The 21,680-nt window shown below is 40.8% G+C and overlaps 1 protein-coding gene across 1 annotated transcript in view; it reads left to right on the top strand.

The window, feature by feature from the left end:
- The window catches only part of DNAH6 (dynein axonemal heavy chain 6), a 288,563-nt gene that overhangs the window by 174,011 nt on the left and 92,872 nt on the right, over positions 1-21,680 (top strand). Inside the window, exons 45-53 of the mRNA XM_079940119.1 lie at positions 5,813-6,044; positions 9,947-10,099; positions 11,396-11,536; positions 13,988-14,230; positions 15,760-15,927; positions 16,345-16,580; positions 18,812-19,073; positions 20,206-20,329; positions 20,840-21,036. Coding sequence (XP_079796245.1) covers positions 5,813-6,044; positions 9,947-10,099; positions 11,396-11,536; positions 13,988-14,230; positions 15,760-15,927; positions 16,345-16,580; positions 18,812-19,073; positions 20,206-20,329; positions 20,840-21,036 — 1,756 coding nt within the window. The remainder of the gene's footprint in view (positions 1-5,812; positions 6,045-9,946; positions 10,100-11,395; positions 11,537-13,987; positions 14,231-15,759; positions 15,928-16,344; positions 16,581-18,811; positions 19,074-20,205; positions 20,330-20,839; positions 21,037-21,680) is intronic.

Below are 21,680 nucleotides of genomic sequence, written 5' to 3'. Positions count from 1 at the left end.
GAAGCCCTCTAGCTGGTGAGTGGCAGGCTGGGGATCATATCCAATGCTTTGATTCTAACTTCACTGTAGATGCCTCCACCGAAAATGGATCCACTCTTTTTCCTAACAGCCCTCCAAATATTTGAAAATCATGACCAAGTTCTTCTTAGCTTTACCTTCTCCAGGTATAATTATCCCAGATGTTTCACTATTGCCTATTAGCAGTTATTTCCAGTTTTCAACATACTGAGCCCTTTATAACTTTTCAATGTTTCACTTAAAATGTGATACCCAGATTTGATATAGTATTCTGTGGAATAAGCAGTGCAAAATGTGTGTGAGGACAGGATTTCCCATGGTCTACTACCATGGCAAGATTTTAATTGCTTTGTTTGTTTCTCTTGTCAACTATATTTTAGTGTTGGACCTTGTTAAGACTGACAGATCTCCAGGATTTTTTTTCCATAACCATAAGCAAACCAAGTCTTTTGCCCTTCCTATACTTCTGCTATTTAATTAACTCTAATTCAAGGACTTATGTTCATCACAGCTCAAGTGTCGTAACACAAAATAGTTTGTCATTGGGTTGTCAGGATACCACTTGCTTCCCATCTGTCCCCCTGCCAATATACCCACACACTAACTCCTAACAAGTTTTATTCCCATAGCTCAAGCAAGCCCTAAGCCTGAAAGAAAAAAGAAAAGAAAAGAATGGCAGAACTCTGGTCTGAGAAACTTCCTGAAGAATAGACCAGATGATAGGCAAAGTCGGCTTAATTATATTTATAATCTCTCTTACTTTTGTGAAAGGGAATCACCAGGCTACTCAAGGTTTGCTTAAAATATTACAGAAGGAAATTAAAAACCATTTGTAAAATGGGGGAGATTTAGTTTTCCTGCAAAAAGGACCACCATGTAAATAACTATGTAGACGTGTTCTCTTTTTTTCTAGAGAGGAATTTCTACTTGTCGTAAGTAGGAGCTCTCAAACACCTACTGCTGATTAGCAATTGGAAAGGACTTCCATTATGAACAAGAGTTTTGGGAAAATCACTAAATATTCAGCAATATAGCTGATACTACATTTCCATTTGTTAACATTCTAGGTTCTTGTTTTGTTTTTGTTGCATAGGATAACTGAATAAAAGCCTTCCCAACTCAGAAAAAATTAAAATTTACTTCAGAGCCTGTGCTTTCGAAGAGCAGTTTGCACCAAGCTGTTTACCTATTACATACCCCCAAAGTTGTCACCATACTGCAAGGATGGTCAAATGGATCTCTCTGTTAAAATAAAGTTACTAATTAGGAGAGCCATCTCTTGCCTACTACAGCAGAGAAAATATAACTTTGGAGGATTCTCAATGGAGGGAGTTTTTTATCCATTGATATGTAAGTTGACAGAAAAGATAACACTGGGAAGCAGAAAGGACAAGTAATTTGTTTCAAATAATCTCAGATGGAAAAAACAAATTACTATAATGTAAATGAAACAAGGGAAGAGTAACATATAAAGTGCAAGATATTTATGATATTCAATATTTTCATCCACTATAGAGCCCTTGTGCATTATGGGAAGAAATAACAAAACATTATTACATATCCATTCAGCCCTCAATTTTATACTCTCAGAGGTAGCTGAGGAGGTATAAGCAAATGATCTGAAGTGTCGTCTGTTAGATGTGCATTGTGATAGAGATATAGCAGTGGCAATAGTACCTGTGGGTCTTAGTTGTTTTAGGGGAGGAGTTAGCAAAGGATCTGTCAAATGAAAAACAAGAAAAAAATGCCCAATGTAAGGGTTATGAGTTAAGTTTTATTTGGGGGAAAATGAGGACTATAGCCCAGAAAACAGCCTCTCAGATAGCTACGAGGAACTGCTCCAGAGAGGTAGGGGCGAGGTGATTTTGGTGAAGGGGGTACGTGCAGTCAAGCACACATTTTGGCAGAAGGTTGCTGCTAGTCACAAGGAACAGATGTCTCCATTAACGATTTTAGTGCTTTTCTAGATATGAGAAGATGAAAGAAATTGAGCTCATAAAATCTCCTGAAAATAGATATCTGAAGATCTGTTCTGCCAGTTTTTCCCAGAGCACAGAGTTCCTCATTCCTGATCTCCACCCTGAACTCCTTTCAGGGTGTGCTGAAGGTCAGAGACTGCAGTGGTTAGTGACTTCATTCTTGTAGAACCAGGTGGCAAGCGAGTTTTTAGTTGGCAGGTCCTAGGGAAAGGAGCTACAACCTTCTTTCGTAAAGGGCCAGATGGTAAATATTTTAGGCTCTGCCACAGACCCTGTCACAACTACTCAACTCTGCCATTGTAACACAAAAGCAACCACCGCCACTCAGTGAATAAATGAGCACAGCTGTGCTCCAATAAAACTTCATTTATGGACACTCATGTTGGAATGTCATGTGATAATGTCACATATCATAAAATATTACTCTTTTGATTTTTTGTCAACCATTTAAAAATCTAAACACCACTCTTAGCTCATAGGCCATAAAAAATTTTTTTTAATTTTTTTGAAAAACCTATCTTTGGGTTAAGTTTTGGCCCATAGGCCATCTTTTGCTCACTCCTGTTCTAGACAAAGCAGTGTTATCAAGACTTTCTGGGCAGTGAAACAGCACACTCACCGTAAGGGCAGGAGAGAGTGTGAAGCTGTAGGAGACCAATCTGAAAGTTTAATACTATTTCAGAAGATACTGAATAATGACCTAGGAGTCTGTGCTTTGTCCCAGAGGAGCATTTTCCAATCAGTCCTTGTAGGCTCCCCATTCTAAGCTCATACTACACAGCTCCTATGCCCTGCCACCAAAGCTGATGGCACATAAGAACTATTTAACCACTGTCGTCTAATTCACAGTTTTTAAGGTCTTTAGAAGTTGATTACTTCAATATAGGTGATTTGGTGATAGTGTACTGAATTTCAGAGGTAGTTAGAATGAGAAATCACATGTTTATTTCCTTTTTTCATAAACGTAATTTTACTTATAAAAATGCCTATTACCAAGATCTTTTTAATGATAGAACTACTACATAAGGAAGACATCTTTATATTTCCTACAAGGAAGAAATAGATCTACTTTGTTTTCTTTAAAAAAAAATAGTGATTACTTTTTCTGATTATATACTAAATACACTTATTGTGGAAAATTTACAAAAACATTGTTCATAATTCCACCTCCTCACCTAGCGACAGTCACTTAAAATTGTATGGTGCTTTCAAATATATTTATAAGCATATATAATTTTTTTACAAAATTCAATTATGGCACATAGAGTTAGACATTATGCCTTTAACACATTTCATTTACCTCCACAAGCCTATATAATTAAATATTATTTTAAAGCATGGCTTTAACAACCACATTTATGCCATCCTAACTTATTTTCTAACTTATTTTAATGCAACCTCTTTTTTGTTTCATGGATTTTCTCTCTCTCTCGTGATCTGAAAGGATTCTATTTGCAGCTAGCATTAAGGTTTGTTTTTTAATATTGTCAATATGATAACAAAACCATGAAAAGAACTAAATATCCATCAGTAGGGAACCGATTAAATAAACTATGATATATCTATTGCTGTATTCACTAGCATGAGAATGTCCATAAAGCATTATTTAGCAAAACAGTCACAAAACAAAATGTGGTGTAGAGATTAATTCCATTTTTGTAAACACACACATACAAGTCAACAGACATAAATTTATTTATGAAGCACCTACCGTGTGCTACACACTGCTCCCATAGAGAGCAGGACAGCATCCAGGCCCTCATGATAGAGCGTACAAGTGGTAAAGTGTTAGCAGTGCTTTTTTCCCATCAGTTACAATGATCATGTTTTTCTTTCTTAATTAAAAAAGTAATAAAACCATTATCCTTTTCAAATATTTGAACTTTGTTTTTTCCAATTATCAGCATCATGAATTAAAAAGAGTAGATGACAGATACCTTCCTATTAAAAACAAAAAAGAGAGAGATTGAGAGAGAGAAATTAAACCTGCTTTTACATTTCTCCCATGATTTCTTAGTTTCTGATGCCCCAATCTGAGATTTTAGGTGATAATTTTTTAAAAAGAATTTTTTTACATTTGCATCTTCTTTTTAAGGTGAGTTTATTGACATTACCATTACCTTTTTTTATATATAAATTTATTTATTTTTGGCTGCATTGGGTCTTCGTTGCTTCAGGCGGGCTTTCTCTAGTTGTGGTGAGTGGAGCCACTCTTTGTTGCGGTGTGCAGGCGTCTCACTGCGGTGGCCTCTCCCACTGCCGAGCACGGGCTCCAGGCACGCGGGCTTCAGTAGTTGTGGCACATGGGCTCAGTAGTTGTGGCTCGCGGGCTCCAGAGTGCAGGGTCAGTAGCTGTGGCGCACAGGCTTCATTGCTCTGCAGCATGTGGGATCTTCCCAGACCAGGTCTCAAACCCGTGTCCCCTGCATTGGCAGGCAGATTCTTAACCACTGCGCCACCAGGGAAGCCCTACCATTACCTTTTTATCTTAACAACAGTATATGAACTTGACTCTCATACAAACTGCTGACTTTTATACTGACATCCCTTCCCCCTTTTTCTTGAGTTTCTGAATTTTATTCATACTTCTCTATATACCTTCAAGGACTCTTTTAGGAAGGATTTGCAGGTGGTTTACTCTCTGAGAAATAACTTGATAGCTTTCCCTCTTAACCATTGTGGAATGTCATCTTGTAAAAGAGATGCCTGAGGCCAGCCTAAAATTATTTGTCCCTTTGGGAGTAATCTATTATATCTATTTTTCAGATGCTCACAAATTTTCAATTATGTCTAAAATATAGATTTCTCTTTCATACTTTGATTCACATATGCATGCAGGCATACATTCACCTACACACACACACATAGTTTATTTTATATTTATAGATCTCCTAGAAAACATTTAATGTTTTGCTTGTCTTCTTTGACTTTCTTTCCTGACACTGAGTGACTTCCTCAGATCTAGGGGCTCAGCTCTAGGGGTTTCTTCTATTATTTCAGCTCGCTCCCCTCTTATTTCTCCTACAGTTCCTATTGTGTGGCCTCTGGGATTCAATTTGTCTCTCCTGTTTACCTTCCATTTTCTCTCTTGTCATTTTTAATATCATTATCTTTTTTTCTCTGAGGCCTGGCTAAATTCCTTGTGTTTGCCTTCTACTTCACCTATTCAATTTTCCACAGTATCCTATTCGTGAGGCCCATCTTCCACTGAGGTCTGCAATTTGGTAGTCAGACTTTCCATCAACAATCAATTTTTCCTACACTTGGATTTTTTTCCCCTTTCTGAGTGCTCACTCTAGTATCATGATTGCAATTTTTTATAAATTCTTATTGTTAACATGAATCAGAAATTTTCTAAAATTTTGTTGATATAGTAAATCCATTTCAGGTTATTCCTGTTGATGTTTTCTGAGCTGCAGTCTCCTCTCCTACATTCAGCGATTTTTCTCTTGCTCATCCTTAGAAATAGAGACCTGCTTGCCCATATAATGGTTAATATAAGTAGTCGCCTAGAGCAGCCAGGCTCCTTAACAAAATCCTTCACGCTTTGAAGAAGGGAGAGGAGATTTTACCTTACTGTATTTGCGTGACCAAGGCCAACAGCCTATAGGAAATGGGGGAGAGATGGATATAAGGAAACCAGTGGTGCTTTTCTCCCAACCATGAACCTCAGACATACCCTGCTCTTCCCTGTGGCCTTTGGCTGGGGGATGACCCTCCAGAGGCCACCAACCTTCCACACTGGGGCAGGCCCTCTGAGCAGAAGCCTTGTCTGTACACTTGAAATAAATCTTTGTCTGCTTTGTCTCCTGCAGGATCGCCCGCATGATTCGTCAGGAAAGAGGCAACGCCCTGCTGGTTGGAGTGGGAGGCACAGGAAAGCAGTCTCTTACAAGACTTGCAGCTCACATATGTGGTTACAAATGTTTGCAGATTGAATTGAGCCGGGGGTATAATTATGACTGTTTTCATGAAGACCTGAGGAAGCTGTACAAACTGGCTGGTGTAGAAGACAAGAATATGGTTTTCCTCTTCACGGACACTCAGGTACGTATCTAAATAGCCAAAGAGCAAGAACAGGAAAAGGACAAGTGTTACAATCACGTGTGTGAGCTTCAAATAGTTTTTAGGATGTAGTTCAGGGAATCATTCCCTCTAATAACAGAGTTCTTGGGCCTTATGAAAGACTTTTACGATACACTTTTACTTCTTTTACCAACTATTGCTTCCCCCTTTAAATTCTAAGTAAGTAAATGTGATCAGAGGTTAAGAGGGCGAGAAAGGATTTAACTTTTCTTGGAGGGAAAGGGCATAGAAAACAGAGGTAATAAACTATTCCTGTAGAAATAAATATAAGAAAGTAATTCCCTAAGTGAAATCAATTAGGGAAACATGCTTTACTCAAGAAAAGGAAAAAATAATGGATGTGTTTTGGTTAGATTAAATTTAAAATTAAAATAAGATTATGTCTACAACAAATTTAACTGATCCTGAATTTATTCCATAATAGAGGATTGTCTACAGTGATTACACTTTTAATGTTAGGGAAAATAAACGTTTATAGAAATCAGCCAAGGAATTAAAAAGTGATAAATCTGGTGCATAAATACTTTAAAATTCATTTTAATTTTGAAAACACTATAAAATGACTAAGTACGAATAAGGTGGGAAAATTGTTTTTAACATCTGTGACAAGCAGTGACCTTATATCTGAGTATGTAAATATTTTTTACATATGAGAAAAGACCCGCAGCTGAGTGTGTGGCCACTGTGTCCTGAGCCGAAGTCACATAACCTCCCCACACCGCATGCCCCCGTATTCGGTGCCCTGCCCCACTAGACCTGGCGTCTAGTGCCCCAGCGTGCCCCCACCCACTGCTGAAAGTCTCCCTTACCGAAGTCAGCCCAAAAAGTCTGGAAGAGGTGACTGCTTCTTCAAATGGGCAGACATCTATGTAAGTCTACAGGGATCGTGAAGAATCAGGGAACTGTGACTCTACAGTAAACCTCCAATAACCGGCCCCAAGGAATGGAGATCCACAAATTGCCCCACAAAGAATTCGGAATAATTGTTCTAAAGATGCTCAGAGAGCTACAAGAGAACACATACACAATTTCGTGACACCAGGAAAATAGTGCAAGAACAAAGTGACAGCAAGTGACATCACCAAGATGGTGACATAGGTCAGTCCCGACTCTGCTCCCCCTCACAGGAACACCTAACAATTATTCACGGATGAGACACGGAGAAAATCCTAGAACCTGGAGGGTGAGGCTGAAGCACACCCCTGCACCACAGAGACCCAGAAAGTCCACGTTAGAAGGGTAAGAGGAGCAGCGACACACTGACCACGTTGCCCTCCTCCCAGGCCAGCACAGCACCACATCAAGAGGTCTCCTCTGAGCCTGGGGTCTCTCTAGTGGGAAGAAAGAGCCCAGGGTGGACATCCAGCTCCCTCAGTGTTCTGGGTAGCATCTTGGGAGTTTCACTCCAGTCTCACATCACAGGGATGGTGGAGGAATCTGCAGCGCTTGACCTCTGGGAATCTGATTGTGATGGAGAAGGCATAAGGATGTAACAACCAGCACTCAGATCATGACAAAACAAGTTCTTACCCACAGCGCCCAAGAGTGGTCCAAGCCAGCAGCTTTACTCATCCTCAGAGCCAGTCTGATCAGGGAACTCACTGGGTGCAGGCCTACCTGATTCGAGGTCCTCAAATGAAGAGCCTTGCCAGCCCTGGAGCCTGGTCCGGTCCCCCCACCCACCCAGTCATACCCTGCTCACTGCTGAGTGTAGCTCCTGGCCCCGCCCAGCCAGAAAGCCTGGCCAGAACACCTGGAAAGCTGTGTAGCCCAGCAACGCTCAAGAGGAGAGTATGGCAGACAGAGCAGATGGCCCACAGGGCAAAGCCAGTGGAGTGGCACTGCCCAGCCATGGAACTTGGGGTGCAGATCAGCTTGAGTCCAGACCACAAACAAAGAGCCTTTCCAGCCTTGAAGCCAGTTTCCTGCTCCTCCCAGGCAAGGCAGCTAATTCATAGTCCCATCTACTGCTTAGTTCCCAGCCCCTCCAAGCAGAAATCTTGACCAGAAACACCTAGGAAGACGTTTGGAACCAGCTCTCCTTCTCCACCTCAGCAAGGGAGCTAATTCATAACAGTGCCCAATGATGAGTGTACCTCCCTGCCACGCCCCACCCCACCAGACCACAAAAAGCCTTTTTGGGCTTGGAACCCATTCTCCCACTCTGCCAGGGCAGGGAAGCTAATTCATAGCCCCACCTACCGCTAAGTATAGTACCCAGCCCCAACAGTCTAGGAAACCTGCTAAGAGAACCCAGGCAACCACAGAGCTCATCCTATAGCCTTGTTCATTTAAAACCAAGTCAGAAGTCCTGTCCAACTGTTCTCAGCCAGTTGCATCACCCATGACCTCAGAGCTCAGGCATTTTCCCTACCCTAAAATAGACATTGATAGCAAGTCCCACCTGCTCAAAGATATTACCAGTTGATATGTCCAGAAACCCAAACTGAGCTGACTGGTGAAGAACAATCTCTGCCAAAGTGAACCAGTAAAGTCTGGAAGAGAAGATCACTTACTCAAATGTGCAGATGACAATGTAAGGAATCAAGGATCATAAACAATCGGGTAAACATGTTACCACCAAAGGAAACTAATAAAGCCCCAATAACTGACCCTAAAGAAGGGAAGATCTGTGAATTGTCAGACAAAGATTCAAATTAATCCTCTTAAAAAATTTAGTGAACTACAAAAACACACAGATGGACAACTAAATGAAATTAGGAAAACAATGCATAAACAAATGAGAAGTTCAACAGAGAAATAGAAACAATTTTTTTAAAAAACCAAACAGAAATCTTAGAGCTGAAAAATACAATGACTGAACTGAGGAATTCAATAGAGAGCTTCAAAAGGATTCAACCATGTGGAAGAAAGAATCAGTGACCTAGAAGACAGGACATTTAAAATTATCCAGTCAGAAGCATAAAAAGAAAGAAAAAGAGTGAAGAAAACCTATGGGACTGATGGGACACAATCAAAACAAACAATATCCACATTGTGGGAATTTCAGAAGAAGAGAAAGAGAAATGGACAGAAAGTATATATTGTATACGGTATGAGAATGTAGTCCAATTCCTTATGGATGTAGCTGTCTAGTTTTCCCAGCACCATTTATTGAAGAGACTGTCTTTTCCCCATTGTATATTCTTACCTCCTTTGTGTAGATTAATTGCCCATAGAAGTGTGTGTTTTATTTCTGGGCTCTCTATTCTGTTCCATTGATCTATGAGTCTGTTTTTGTTCCAATACCATACTATTTGAATACTGTAGCTTTCTAGTATAGTTTGACCTCAGGGAGCATGATACCTCCAGCTTTGTTCCTCTTTCTCAAGATGAGTTTGGCTATTCAGGATCTTTTGTATTTTCATAGAAATTTTAAAAACAAGCTCTGTTTTGTTCTTCTTTATATCTTCTCTTTGTTAGACTTCTTACTGTGTTCATCCAGTCTTCCCTCTAGTTCACGAGGATCTTTACGGTCATTACCTTGAACTCTTTGTCAGGTAGATTACTTATCTCCACTTTGCTTAGTTCTTCTTCTGAGGTTTTATCTTGTTCCTTCATTTGGAACATATTCCTCTGTTGCCTCATTTTGCCTAATTCTCTGTTTATATTTCTATGCGTTAAGTAGGTCACTCTCATTGATAGTTGCTCTGTAAATAGTTGTAATTTTGGTGTGCCGTGGGAGGAGGTAAGCTCAGGGTCATCCTACTTTAACATCTTGGCCACTCCCCCAGGGTCATCTTCTCTTAAAGATAAAAGTAACTCAGTGTGAATTTTAGATCATATATTTGCTTTGTAATATACAGGCAGTAAATGTAAAATGGTTGAATAAGGTATAATGACCACTCTGCTTTCTTCTACAGATTGTAGTAGAAGAGTTTCTAGAAGATATAAATAACATCCTGAACTCAGGTGAAGTGCCGAATTTATTTGAAAAGGATGAACTGGAGCAGGTTTTAGCAGCCACCAGACCAAGAGTGAAAGAAGCAGGAATTTCTGAGGGGAATAGAGATGAGGTAGGACATGTCAGAATGGTAAGAAGGTTTTGGAAAACAAAAAGTTGTCTTAGCCTTTTTCCAGTGGTCCACAAATCCCCTTAAGCAGTCCATGGATAGAATTTTTTCAATATAATTTGTTTCCTTTGTAATCCTATGTATTTTATTTCCTACATTTAAAGCATTGGTTCATCAGGTTTCCAGAAACTGTTATGGAAAGCAGAAAACAGAAACCCTACTACCCCATGGAGATCATAGATCTGTCCAAACTGGAAATCTTCTCTTATCCTTCTTAAACACAAATTTATTTCACACGCACCCAGTGCCCTGCTTAAGGAGTTCAGTACTTTTGACTGCCTTTCCTATTGGCAAGATTATGAAATGCATTCTCCCTCTCTGTCAACCTCTCTCTCTCTAACACACACACACACACACACACACAGACACACACACACACAACACAGCTGCTGTCCAGATCCATTTCTCCAACACCGTGCTACACTCTGTAAGCAGCTATTTGTCTAGCCCAGGCCTTTCTCTTCTTTCTGCACCTTATCTAACTTTTTGGGCCAGTCTTTCTCATATCCTCTCTTCCGTGTCCTTTCATGAGAATTCCCTCCCCTGCTAGGTCAGGACTTATAGGTACAGACAGCCAATGTAAGCAGAAATGGCTTTATTCGAGGGACACAACCATTGGGAAGGCTAAAGAAAGGGATTCCAGGCTGAATTCCTTGGAACGATTATGAAATGACACTGTAGAAGTCAACAGTCAAGGACACTGCTGCCTCTGCCACAACCGTTCTGCTGATCCAGGAGACCTCTAACCAATCAGTGTGCTACTGCTTCAGCTGCCAGCTCCAAAGTCATGTGTCCCCCACCACGTTGGGAGCAGCTGAAGTAAGGAGCCACATCCAGAGATGGTGACCCCGGGTCCATGCCATTTCTGCCAGGCTCTGTACCTGCAAAAATAGTTGCCCTGTACCCTGTCTCTTTCTCCCAATGGTCTCCTACCCCAAGGCAAAGCCTTGTGTGACTACCTCTCTCCACTTTATTCAAGGGGTCTCCTTAAATCCACTGATGAAGAGGACCTACGTCACATGCCAAACCCAAGTTGCAACAGCATCTGCAAAATGTCATTTAATCTTTCCAGTCTGCATGAGAAAAAGGGGTTGGAATGGGATGTTAAAACAATTCATACATCCACTATGCTAACATTTTTTTAATTTGATATTGGTAGAGTCAGATGCATTAGCCAACACTTATTTTCATAGTTGGTTCAGCCTTATTCTAAATTGAAAATGTCTTTCTTTTTATCAGGTGTTTCAATACTTTATCAGCAGAGTCCGTCAGAAGCTGCACATTGTTCTCTGCATGAGCCCCGTTGGTGAGGCCTTTCGGTCCCGATGCCGGATGTTTCCATCCCTTGTGAACTGCTGCACCATTGATTGGTTTGTCCAGGTCGGTGACATCACAGGATATCTCTTTGAGAAGTAGGACTCGCTTGATTTTTTTTTTTTTTTTTTTTTTTTTTTTGCGGTATGCGGACCTCTCACTGCTGTGACCTCTCCCGTTGTGGAGCACAGGCTCCGGACGCGCAGGCTCACGGGCCCAGCCGCTCCGCGGCATGTGGGATCTTCCCAGACCGTGGCACGAACTCGCGTCCCCTGCATCGGCAGGTGGACTCTCAACCACTGCGCCACCAGGGAAGACCCGATTTTATTTTTTTAATGAAATATAATTGATTTATAATGTTTCAGGTGTACAGCAAAGTGATTCAGTTACATATATATTCAATTGTATATATATGTGTGTATATATATATGTTTCAGATTATTTTCCATTGTAGGTTATTAAAAGATATTGAATATAGTTCCCAGTGCTATACAGTAGGAACTTGTTGCTTATCTATTTTATATATAATAGTGTGTATCTGTTACTCCCAAATTTCCAATTTATCCCTCCCCCTACCTTTCCCCTTTGATAACCATAAGTTTGTTTTCTATGTCTGTGAGTCTATTTCCGTTTGTAAATAAGTTCATTTGTATCATTTTTTAGACTCCACATATAAGTGATATCATATGACATTTGTCTTTCTCTGTCTGACTTCACTTAGTATGATAATCTCTAGATCCATCCACATTGCTGCATATGGCATTATTTCATTCTTTTTTATGGCTGAGTAGTACTCCACTATATCTATCTATATCTATATCTATATCTATATCTATACCCATTACATCATTTTTTTTTTTTTCGGTTCGCGGGCCTCTCACTGCTGTGGCCTCTCCCATTGCAGAGCACAGGCTCCGGACGCACAGGCTCAGCAGCCATGGCTTACCGGCCCAGCCACTCCACAGCATGTGGGATCTTCCCATACCAGGGCACGAACCCGTGTCCCCTGCATTGGCAGGTGGACTCTTAACCACTGCACAACCAGGGAAGCCCCATTACATCTTCTTTATGCATTCATCTTTCGATGGACATTTAGGTCTCTCTTCCATGTCTTGGCTATGGTAAATAGTGTTGCTATGAACATAGGGGTGCATGTGTCTTTTTGTATTAGAGTTTTTGTCTTTTCCGGGTATATGTCTGAACTTGCTTGATTTTAAAGTGGTAACACATTGTCCAATAACTCCTCAAGGGTACTTACATTAGCTTCAAAGCCCACTAGGGATTTACTCATGTGCAAGGGATGATAATGACAATCATTGAACAAAGGCAGAATGGAATTTATAAAGAAGAGAAGACTATTAAATTTACCAGTGTAGAGTTACCATTGATCTTGACAAGAGCTGTTCTGGTGGAGTGATGGGGTAGAAGGTTCAAGAGAGAAGAAAGGAGGGGAATCGGAGACAACTCTTTCAAGGAGTTTTGCCACAAAGGAACACTATGAGATGGGTAATAGCTAGAGGGATATGTGAGGTCAAGAGAGAAGTATTTTTTCAAGTGGAGAACACAAACAACACACGTGTGCTGATGGAAATGATTCAGAAAAGAGAATTATATTGATGGTGCAGCAGAGTTAGGCATTGTTGGACCAGTGTCACTGAATAGGCAAGAAGGGATGTGATGGCTTCACCAGTGAAGGGGCTGACATGGGCAGGGAGCACGCACAGCTCACCCCAGAGTGTAAGCCCACAGATGCAAGTAGAGGGGAAGACGTGGAGGTGAAAATTCATTGAAGTTCTGTTTGCATTGCTTCTATTTTTTTTTTAGTGATGTGGGGAGCAAGGTCATGAACTGAGAATGAAGAGGAAAGAGGAAGTGTTAGCAGTCTGAGGAAGTAACATAGGGTGCGAAATACTCAGGAGGATACAGGAGTGACGGATGAGACGATGTAGAAGCATTTCTGGGCTGAGCTAAGAACCCGCTTGAGCTAGTTGCCATGAATTGACAGCGAGGCCAGTCAGCACAGCTGTGGGGGGTTTTCTCCAGCCGTGCTACCTGCACAGTTGCAGGTGTGGGGTAACAGAGAGTTGCACTTGACTGAGCAGAGAGACAAGAGAGGAGCAAAGGAGTTGAGGTGAACAGGACAGTGATTATAACCGTGAACCTGGCACTCAAACTGTATAATAAACAGAGAGAGGACATGAGGTCCTCATAATGGATGTGATTTTATTCATACAATTATGCTAAAAACACCCACGTTTATTCAATCAATCAAATAGTTTTTGAACAACTTCTGTGTACCAGACACTGTGCTGGGGTCAGCAAATGCAGACCCAGGACCTCCCTCAAATGAGCACAGCCATTCAATTCGTGAAACATCATGGACACAAGTAGGAGTTAACAAGCTAAAAGGCGGGACAAGGCGAAAAAGACTTTCAGAGAAATGCATTTTTCTTCATAGTTAAACTGTGTATTATGGAAATAAGCAACAGACTTTCCAAATCATATCTTTATTTACAGTGGCCCAAAGAAGCACTTCTTTCTGTATCAAAGACGTTTTTCTCAAACGTTGATGCTGTAAATGAAGAACTGAAAGAAAAGCTCTCCCTCATGTGTGTGAATGTCCACTTGAGTGTCTCCAGTATGGCGGAACGCTATTACACAGAGCTCCGGAGACGGTACTACACAACGCCCACCTCCTACTTGGAACTCATCAATCTCTACTTGTCTATGCTGAGTGAAAAAAAGAAGAAGTTGGTTTCAGTAAGTTTACTATTATTAACTTAAAAAAAAAACTTCTTTTTTTGCTTGGACTCAAAACTTTTGCCAGAATGAGTGGAAGATCTATGTTCCATCTTGCCTACTGGACCTCTCTCCATCCCATACATGCCCTTGAAAACCTACAATATGACCAAAAAGTGTCTCATGCTGTCAGTCCAAAGGCCTTCCCCTTCTTTGATATTTAGATTTTTTTTTCTTTTTTTTTTTTGTGGTACGCGGGCCTCTCACTGTTGTGGCCTCTCCCATCAGGGAGCACAGGCTCCGGACGCGCAGGCTCAGCAGCCATGGCTCACAGGCCTAGCCGCTCCGTGGCATGTGGGATCTTCCCGGACCGGGGCACGAACCCGTGTCCCCTGCATCGGCAGGCAGACTCTCAACCACTGCGCCACCAGGGAAGCCCTGATATTTAGATTTTGTCTTCTATCATTACATAAGGGTCCTTGACTCAGGAGCATGATATGGACATTGCAACAGATTAAAGTGAAGCAGAGAACTAGTCACCTCTGCAGTGTTTAGTAAGAAGGAGAACTTTTTGTTAAATAATAGAGATGGGGGTTTGGTGGTCTCACGTGTCAGTGGTTCCCATTAAGAGCAAGGACTTCGGTGTCAGGCAGACCAGGTAGCACCTCTGCTCTACCTCTTTCTTCCTGTACAACCTTGAGCATGTTTTGTAACTGTTCCAATCTTAGTAGAAAATAAAGTTTTAAAAAAATATGTATCTACCTCTTGGATTGTTGTAGAATTTAAATAAGATATGATTTGTGAAGTGCTTGGAATATGACCTAACACAGATGAGGTGCTCAGAAAATAGTGGCTACTGTCATCATCAGGCTATTAACATGACCTAAAATTTTCAACATTTTAAATAGTAAAAATGGAAGCATTTACCATTTAGATATTTTAAATGTCTTTCAGAGGATTTTTACCTGGTAAATGTATGCCTAGTAAAATAACGTGACACATATTTTTGAAACATGACAATTTGAACCACGTTTTCTGTCTCACCCTCAAAAAACAGTTATTCCGAGGTGCCTCCTTTACCAGATACCACTCCTTTGATCCTAGTCAAGAATTTCCTACCACCGGGGAGTAAGGTTTAGATCAGCAACTAGGGCTAAGTACCCAGGACACTATCTCCAGGGGGTCTCAGCCCTGCTGATCCACCCTGAGGAAACAAGCTCCCAGAGCTGTGACCTCCAGGAGTTTCTATTTGAACTCGTCCCTCATTCATTCAACATGCTACCAAGCTACCACAGGGAATAAAAATAATACAGTGTGGGCCTTCAGTGACGTCCTACTCCTGTGGCCAGGGGGCATGGATCCAAACCCACTGTGGTGAATATCAGGGCCATTTCCTAGAGTTCTGTTACCTGAAGTTTTCTGTACATTCACAGTGTTAACTATTACAAACTGATTCACCAATTCTGCAGATGTGAAATTCTAGTACATGAGTGAGAGATGCCGGTAAACTTATAATACTCATCACAATAGATATTTTCCTTGTCATCTAGGCACGTGAACGGGTAAAGAATGGTCTCACCAAACTATTAGAAACAAATGTACTAGTAGATGAAATGAAGTTAGATCTTTCAGCTTTAGAACCTGTCCTTTTAACAAAGTCACAAGATGTTGAAGCCCTGATGGACAAACTGGCAGTGGATCAAGAAAATGCTGATCAGGTATGCAGCATCACCCGACAGTGGGTGAGAAGGCTTTGACCACCAACCGATCCCTTATATACAATGACAAATGATTGGATTTTTAAATATGTTATTAAAATAATTAAGTGATAGGTCAATTTAGCCATGCTTTTAAGCCTGGCTCTCTCCCTGAGAATGAGTGAACCCAACGAGTGGGACAGAGAGAGTTGTGAGAATAGTACCAGCTGCAAATATAAAACAGCGAATCTTCTCCTAAGAAGGAACTGTCTGTTCTAATAACTTTGTCTCCATTATTATCAACATGGCATGAGACGGACAAAGGAGAGCATAAAATGCAGTAGAGACAAACTTCTTTTATCATTGGTCTAATCTTTGCTTTGAAACATTGAAATTCAAATACTGAGACCACTTAAGCAGTCGTGTTTTAATGGTTAGGTCCGAAGCGTTGTGCAAGAAGATGAAGCGATAGCAAAAGTGAAAGCCGAAGAAACCCAAGCCATAGCTGACGATGCTCAAAGAGATCTTGAAGAAGCTCTCCCTGCACTCGAGGCTGCTAACAAAGCACTGGATTCCTTAGATAAAGCGGATATATCTGAAATCAGAGTTTTCACAAAGCCCCCAGATATGGTCATGACTGTGATGGAAGCCATCTCTATTCTCTTGAATGCCAAGTGAGTACCTCACAATCACCCATTACCAAAATACCTGGTGGAATTTCTTTGCTCCCTTTCTCCATTTTCATTTACATATTTTCATTCTATTCTCCACCCTCTCATCAGTTCGGTCTGTCATTCAACAAATTGATTCCACAAGCATTTTCTTGAACATCTATTTTGCACTAGATGATGGAAAATATAAGTTCTTCCGTACAAGGCACTTACAGTCTAGTAAGGAGAGAGGCATGAAAAATAATAATTTCAAGACATGTGAGAGTTGCATAGTATTAGGAGTGCCAAGAAAAGAGTGCCTAAGTCCCCCTGCGGAGGTGTGAGCAGGTTTTTTGGGAGACGATGCTCAGGTGGAGAGTGGACCATGGGGAGAGCTCAGGGATCTTTGATGCTCATGGATCTTTGATGCTCATGGGTTGGGTGGTGCTGGGCAGGAGGGCAGTGACTGAATCATGAACGGTCTTGTATGCTGTGCTAAGCAGTTCAGGTTTCACCTAGAAGATATGCAGTTTTCAAACTTTCTTTAGGAATATAAACTTTTCTTCAATAAAAATTGTGCTATAAGAAACCTTTCCAAGTAAAAGTGATCAAAGTGAGGGTAGAGGGCCCAGAGCACTCCCCCGCGAGGCCTCCCTACTAACCCTCTGGCCAGCACCTCGGTGGGACCTGGGGGCTCTTCAGAGCACAAATGGAGAGCCCTGGCCACAGGGGCCTGAGAACCATTGAACATTGTTGACATAATCAGATTTTCACGTGAGAAAGACCAACCTGGCCAAAGTTCACAAAGAGTGAGTTTGACTGAGAGACAAAACCAGTTCGAAGGTGATTGTAGTGTCCTGGCAAGAGATTTTAAGGATCTAAACCAAGCAAAGGAGATAAAAATGTGAGTGCCTGGGCTATTTTTGAAATATAACTATTATTCCTATAATGCCTTACATTTCTATGACTCTATGATTTTATAATTGTTTCTCTACCAAAACTGTGTTGTATGGAACATTAGTCATCCAACTACTTGTCCCCCCATGAATGATGGTGCACATAACTACCAATTACTGGGATTATAGTATTGAGATTAAAACTACCCACTTTTGGGGATAACATTTTTAATTAATTTATTTTTATAGAGATATAGTTGACGTACAATATTATGTTAGTTTCAGGTGTGCTACATAGCGATTTGACATTTGCACACATTGTGAAACAATCACCACGGTAAGACTAGAAGCCATCTGTGGGATAATATCTTTTTTTTAACTGGACTGGTACTTTAATAGTATTTTTAAAAATTATTATAAATAACACATAATTGGACAACATTAAAAACACATCTTTGTAGCTTCTTTACATTAACTTCAATTTTCTGTCTTGCTTGGAACTAATAATAGTAATAGTAGCAGTAAAAAAAAACCCTCATTTTGGGGGGGTAACTAATATAAATGTCATTCTACAAATTTTGAAAGTCTGTTAGATGCAAACAAAATAAATTTTTATAACTGTAGCTCAACCAGTAAATAAGAGCATTTGCAGAAACATCATTTTAAGTATTTTTTAAAAGAACAAACTATACACACTATGAAAGTAAAATTGCATAAATATATGCCTAGTAAACAAAAGTAGCAGCTCGTGGTGCTCTTAAAGCCTAGTAAAATGCTTTCAGTAAATTGTGTTATATTTGCTTTATAATAGGAAAACTCAGAGCAAGTTAAACGTTACATGACTAATAACATAAACAATTGACATAACTCTGTCTGAATTCCATCTAATCATGCCTAAATGACATATTTTCTTATTTCTTTTTTTTTTTTTTTAATTTTTGGCCACGTTGGGTCTTCGTTGCCGCACGCAGTCTTTTCTCTAGTTGCGGCGAGCCCCCGCACGGGCTTCTCACTGAGGTGGCTTCTCTTGTTGCAGAACACTGGTTCTAGGCGCACGGGCTTCAGTAGCTGTGGCACGTGGGCTCAGTAGCTGTGGCTCACAGGCTCTAGAGCGCAGGCTCAGTAGTTGTGGCACACGGGCTTAGTTGCTCTACAGCATGTGGGATCTTCCCGAACCAGGACACGAACCCATGTCCCCTGCATTGGCAGGCGGATTCTTAACCACTGTGCCACCAGAGAAGTTCCTGATTTTTTTTTTAATCTGTGGGATAATATCTTAATGTCCTCAAAGGAATACATTTCTTTTGTTCTTACATTCCCTCATTACAATGCTATTAACTTATCATGTGTATTTTTCAGGCCTGATTGGCCAACGGCAAAGCAACTTCTTGGTGACTCTAACTTCCTGAGAAGACTTTTAGAATATGATAAGGAAAACGTTAAGCCTCAAATCCTGGCAAAGCTTCAAAAGTATATTAATAATCCTGATTTCGTGCCTGAAAAAGTAGAGAAAGTATCCAAAGCATGTAAATCCATGTGCATGTGGGTAAGAGCGATGGATTTGTACTCTCGTGTAGTCAAAGAAGTCGAACCAAAGAGACAGAAACTCCGCGCTGCACAGGTACGTCATCTGTGTTGTGATATTTTGTAGAATCAAAGGCCATGATCATCAATCATTCAAGCTCCCTTTGTGGTGCCACTGAGACCCTACACAATATAGATAGTAATCATGCTCTTGAAAATTAGTTTTTGTTTTAAAAAATAGCTAGCAAAGATTGTTTTTTTCAGAAATGACCTCTGAAATCAGCCCTCTTCCAGCATAAAAGGAAAGTAAGTCCTTAGTATATTCATATCGTCAGGCCTATGGTAATTTTTTACTTTATTTTAGCTCTAGCATCTGATACTCTATGTTTCTATTTGCTAAATACTCCCACACTTGATGAGGTTCTAAAAACCAGCTTAACCCACAATTGGATGTGAGGCCCCAAGAAGAACAAAGAATGATCATTTAGTGGAACAGGTTACCAAAAGAACCACAGCTATAGAGCAGGGGCTGGCAAACATTTTCTGTAAAAATCCAGACAGTAAATATTTTCGGCTTTGCCGGCTCTATGGTCTCTGTTGCGATTACCCAACTCTGCCGTTGCAGCACCAAAACAGCCGTCAACAATTCAGACACGAGTTAAGTGTGGCTGTGTTCCAATATAACTTTATTTATGGTCATTGGAAGCCAAATTTCATACAATTGTCATGTGTTATGAAATACTATTCTTCTTCTGATTTTTCCCCCCAACCATTTAAAACTGTAAAACGATTCTCAGCTCACAATCCACACAGAAACAGGCAGTGGGCTAGATTTGGCCTGCAGGTCATAGTTGCAGACCCCTGCTCTAGAGAACTAGTTAGGAAAGATAGTTTTCACTATTGCATGAGTATTTCATTTGTTTTATCATTTAAAGTTAATAGTCCATTTTAGTAACCAATTCATCCTCAAACGCTTGGTACATCTGTTTCTCTAATCCTTCTATGATTTATTTTGTTGGGCTTTGTTTTTGTTTTGTTTTGTTCTGGTTCTGCTTTTATATTTTATTCTCTCATATATGTTTTAACTTTGTATATCATATCACTATCTTTTAGGACAAGCTCTTTTAAGAGAAAGAAAACATAAATCCTATTTTTTTTAAATAAACTATTATAAATGGGCAAATTTGACCTTCTTTGGGGGCCTGTTCTTATTTACTTGATTTTATTAGGCTGAACTTGATATTACAATGGCTACTCTGAGAGAAAAGCAAGCATTACTAAAAAACGTGGAAGATCAGATACAGGCCTTACAACGTGAATACGACAAAAGCGTGAATGAGAAAGAAAGTCTGGGTAAGTAACTCGTAAAATTTATGCTGGTCAGGAAATGCCTGATTTTCAAAAGGAAGAAGCGTTTTCCGGCAGTCAGGTCTCAACCTCCATCCAGTATGTAGGGCATATTTGCGTTAGATGGATGGCCTTAACCTTCTAGTATAACATTAGTATATTGTATATATTCAACTCCTATATCTGAATAAGGCTTTGGGGGGGAATGTTACATTATAACACAGAGCAGCACATGAATTTGATCCAGAAAATAAATACCACATGGGCAGAAAGAGAGCGCTATCTTCAGCCAGAGTAAAGGAGTATCAAAAAGGAACTCTCAGCATGGAAAAGGCAAACTTGGACTTGGCTCTGAAATGGGTACTAGTGCTGAATTGGTGTGAGGTTTCCCAGAGATGTACTGACGTCATTAGCTAAGTCATGCTCATTCTGCTATCAGCAGAAGCAGATGAACAAACTTCTTGTACTGTAGGCAAATATTGAATAACATAACCCGGTTTTCTTTAAATTTTCTAGCAAAGACGATGGCCCTGACCAAAGCACGTCTGGTACGTGCTGGAAAGCTGACGGCCGCATTAGGAGACGAGCAAATCCGATGGGAAGAAAGCATCGAGAAATTCAACGAGGAGATATCGAACATCATCGGGAATGTGTTCATAGCAGCAGCTTGCGTGGCCTATCATGGGGCCTTCACAGCCCAGTACAGGCAATCGGTGGGTAAACGTGCTTTCTGTGAGGAGGGGTGAGAAGCAGCTGAAACTGAGGGAGGCGGGGTGTGTGTGTGTCATTTTTCCAAGTGTAGAGGGAGGTTCTCCATGAACCTTAGGTATTCATTCCACTGCCCCCAAGTCAGTGATGGTTACCCCTAGGCTTTCCTTAACACAATCCCCCTTTTCCTCTCCCGCCTTAGAAAGTTACTCATCGCTTGCTTACACAGGAACCTGAGGAAGAAAAAGAGACAGGGAGTCTTCCCGACTTAGGATTGAATGAGGATGAAGTGTTCTGAATTGGTGAGGGCCTGCTACAAAGGGCTCAACGATGGGAAAGAGCAGGAAACTGAATTATTTGGAGATATTTGCAAACCACTTTTATGAAATGCCTTCCTAAAAATGTTTATCCCTGTCCTTGAGTAATAAAACCTGGTTGGTATAGGACTCATACAGATTCTATAGGAGCTCAGGGATCATCTGATGCCAAGCAGGCAGTGGGGCCAGGGGTGCTCTTGGGGGACAGACAGTTCCCTAGTGTGCATGACTGTGCCACTCGTTGAAGGAGGTGACATGCTAACACCCCTCTGCTCGATTTACTAATTGCCAGTAGCCCCCTTGGTCATTGTGATAACTCCCAACTTCTCCAC

The sequence above is a fragment of the Stenella coeruleoalba genome (assembly GCF_951394435.1).
Source record: "Stenella coeruleoalba genome assembly, chromosome: 13".
NCBI classification, from domain to species: Eukaryota; Metazoa; Chordata; class Mammalia; order Artiodactyla; family Delphinidae; genus Stenella; species Stenella coeruleoalba.
Note: the sequence above shows the minus strand (reverse complement) of the source record. Positions and strands in the feature narration are given on the sequence as shown.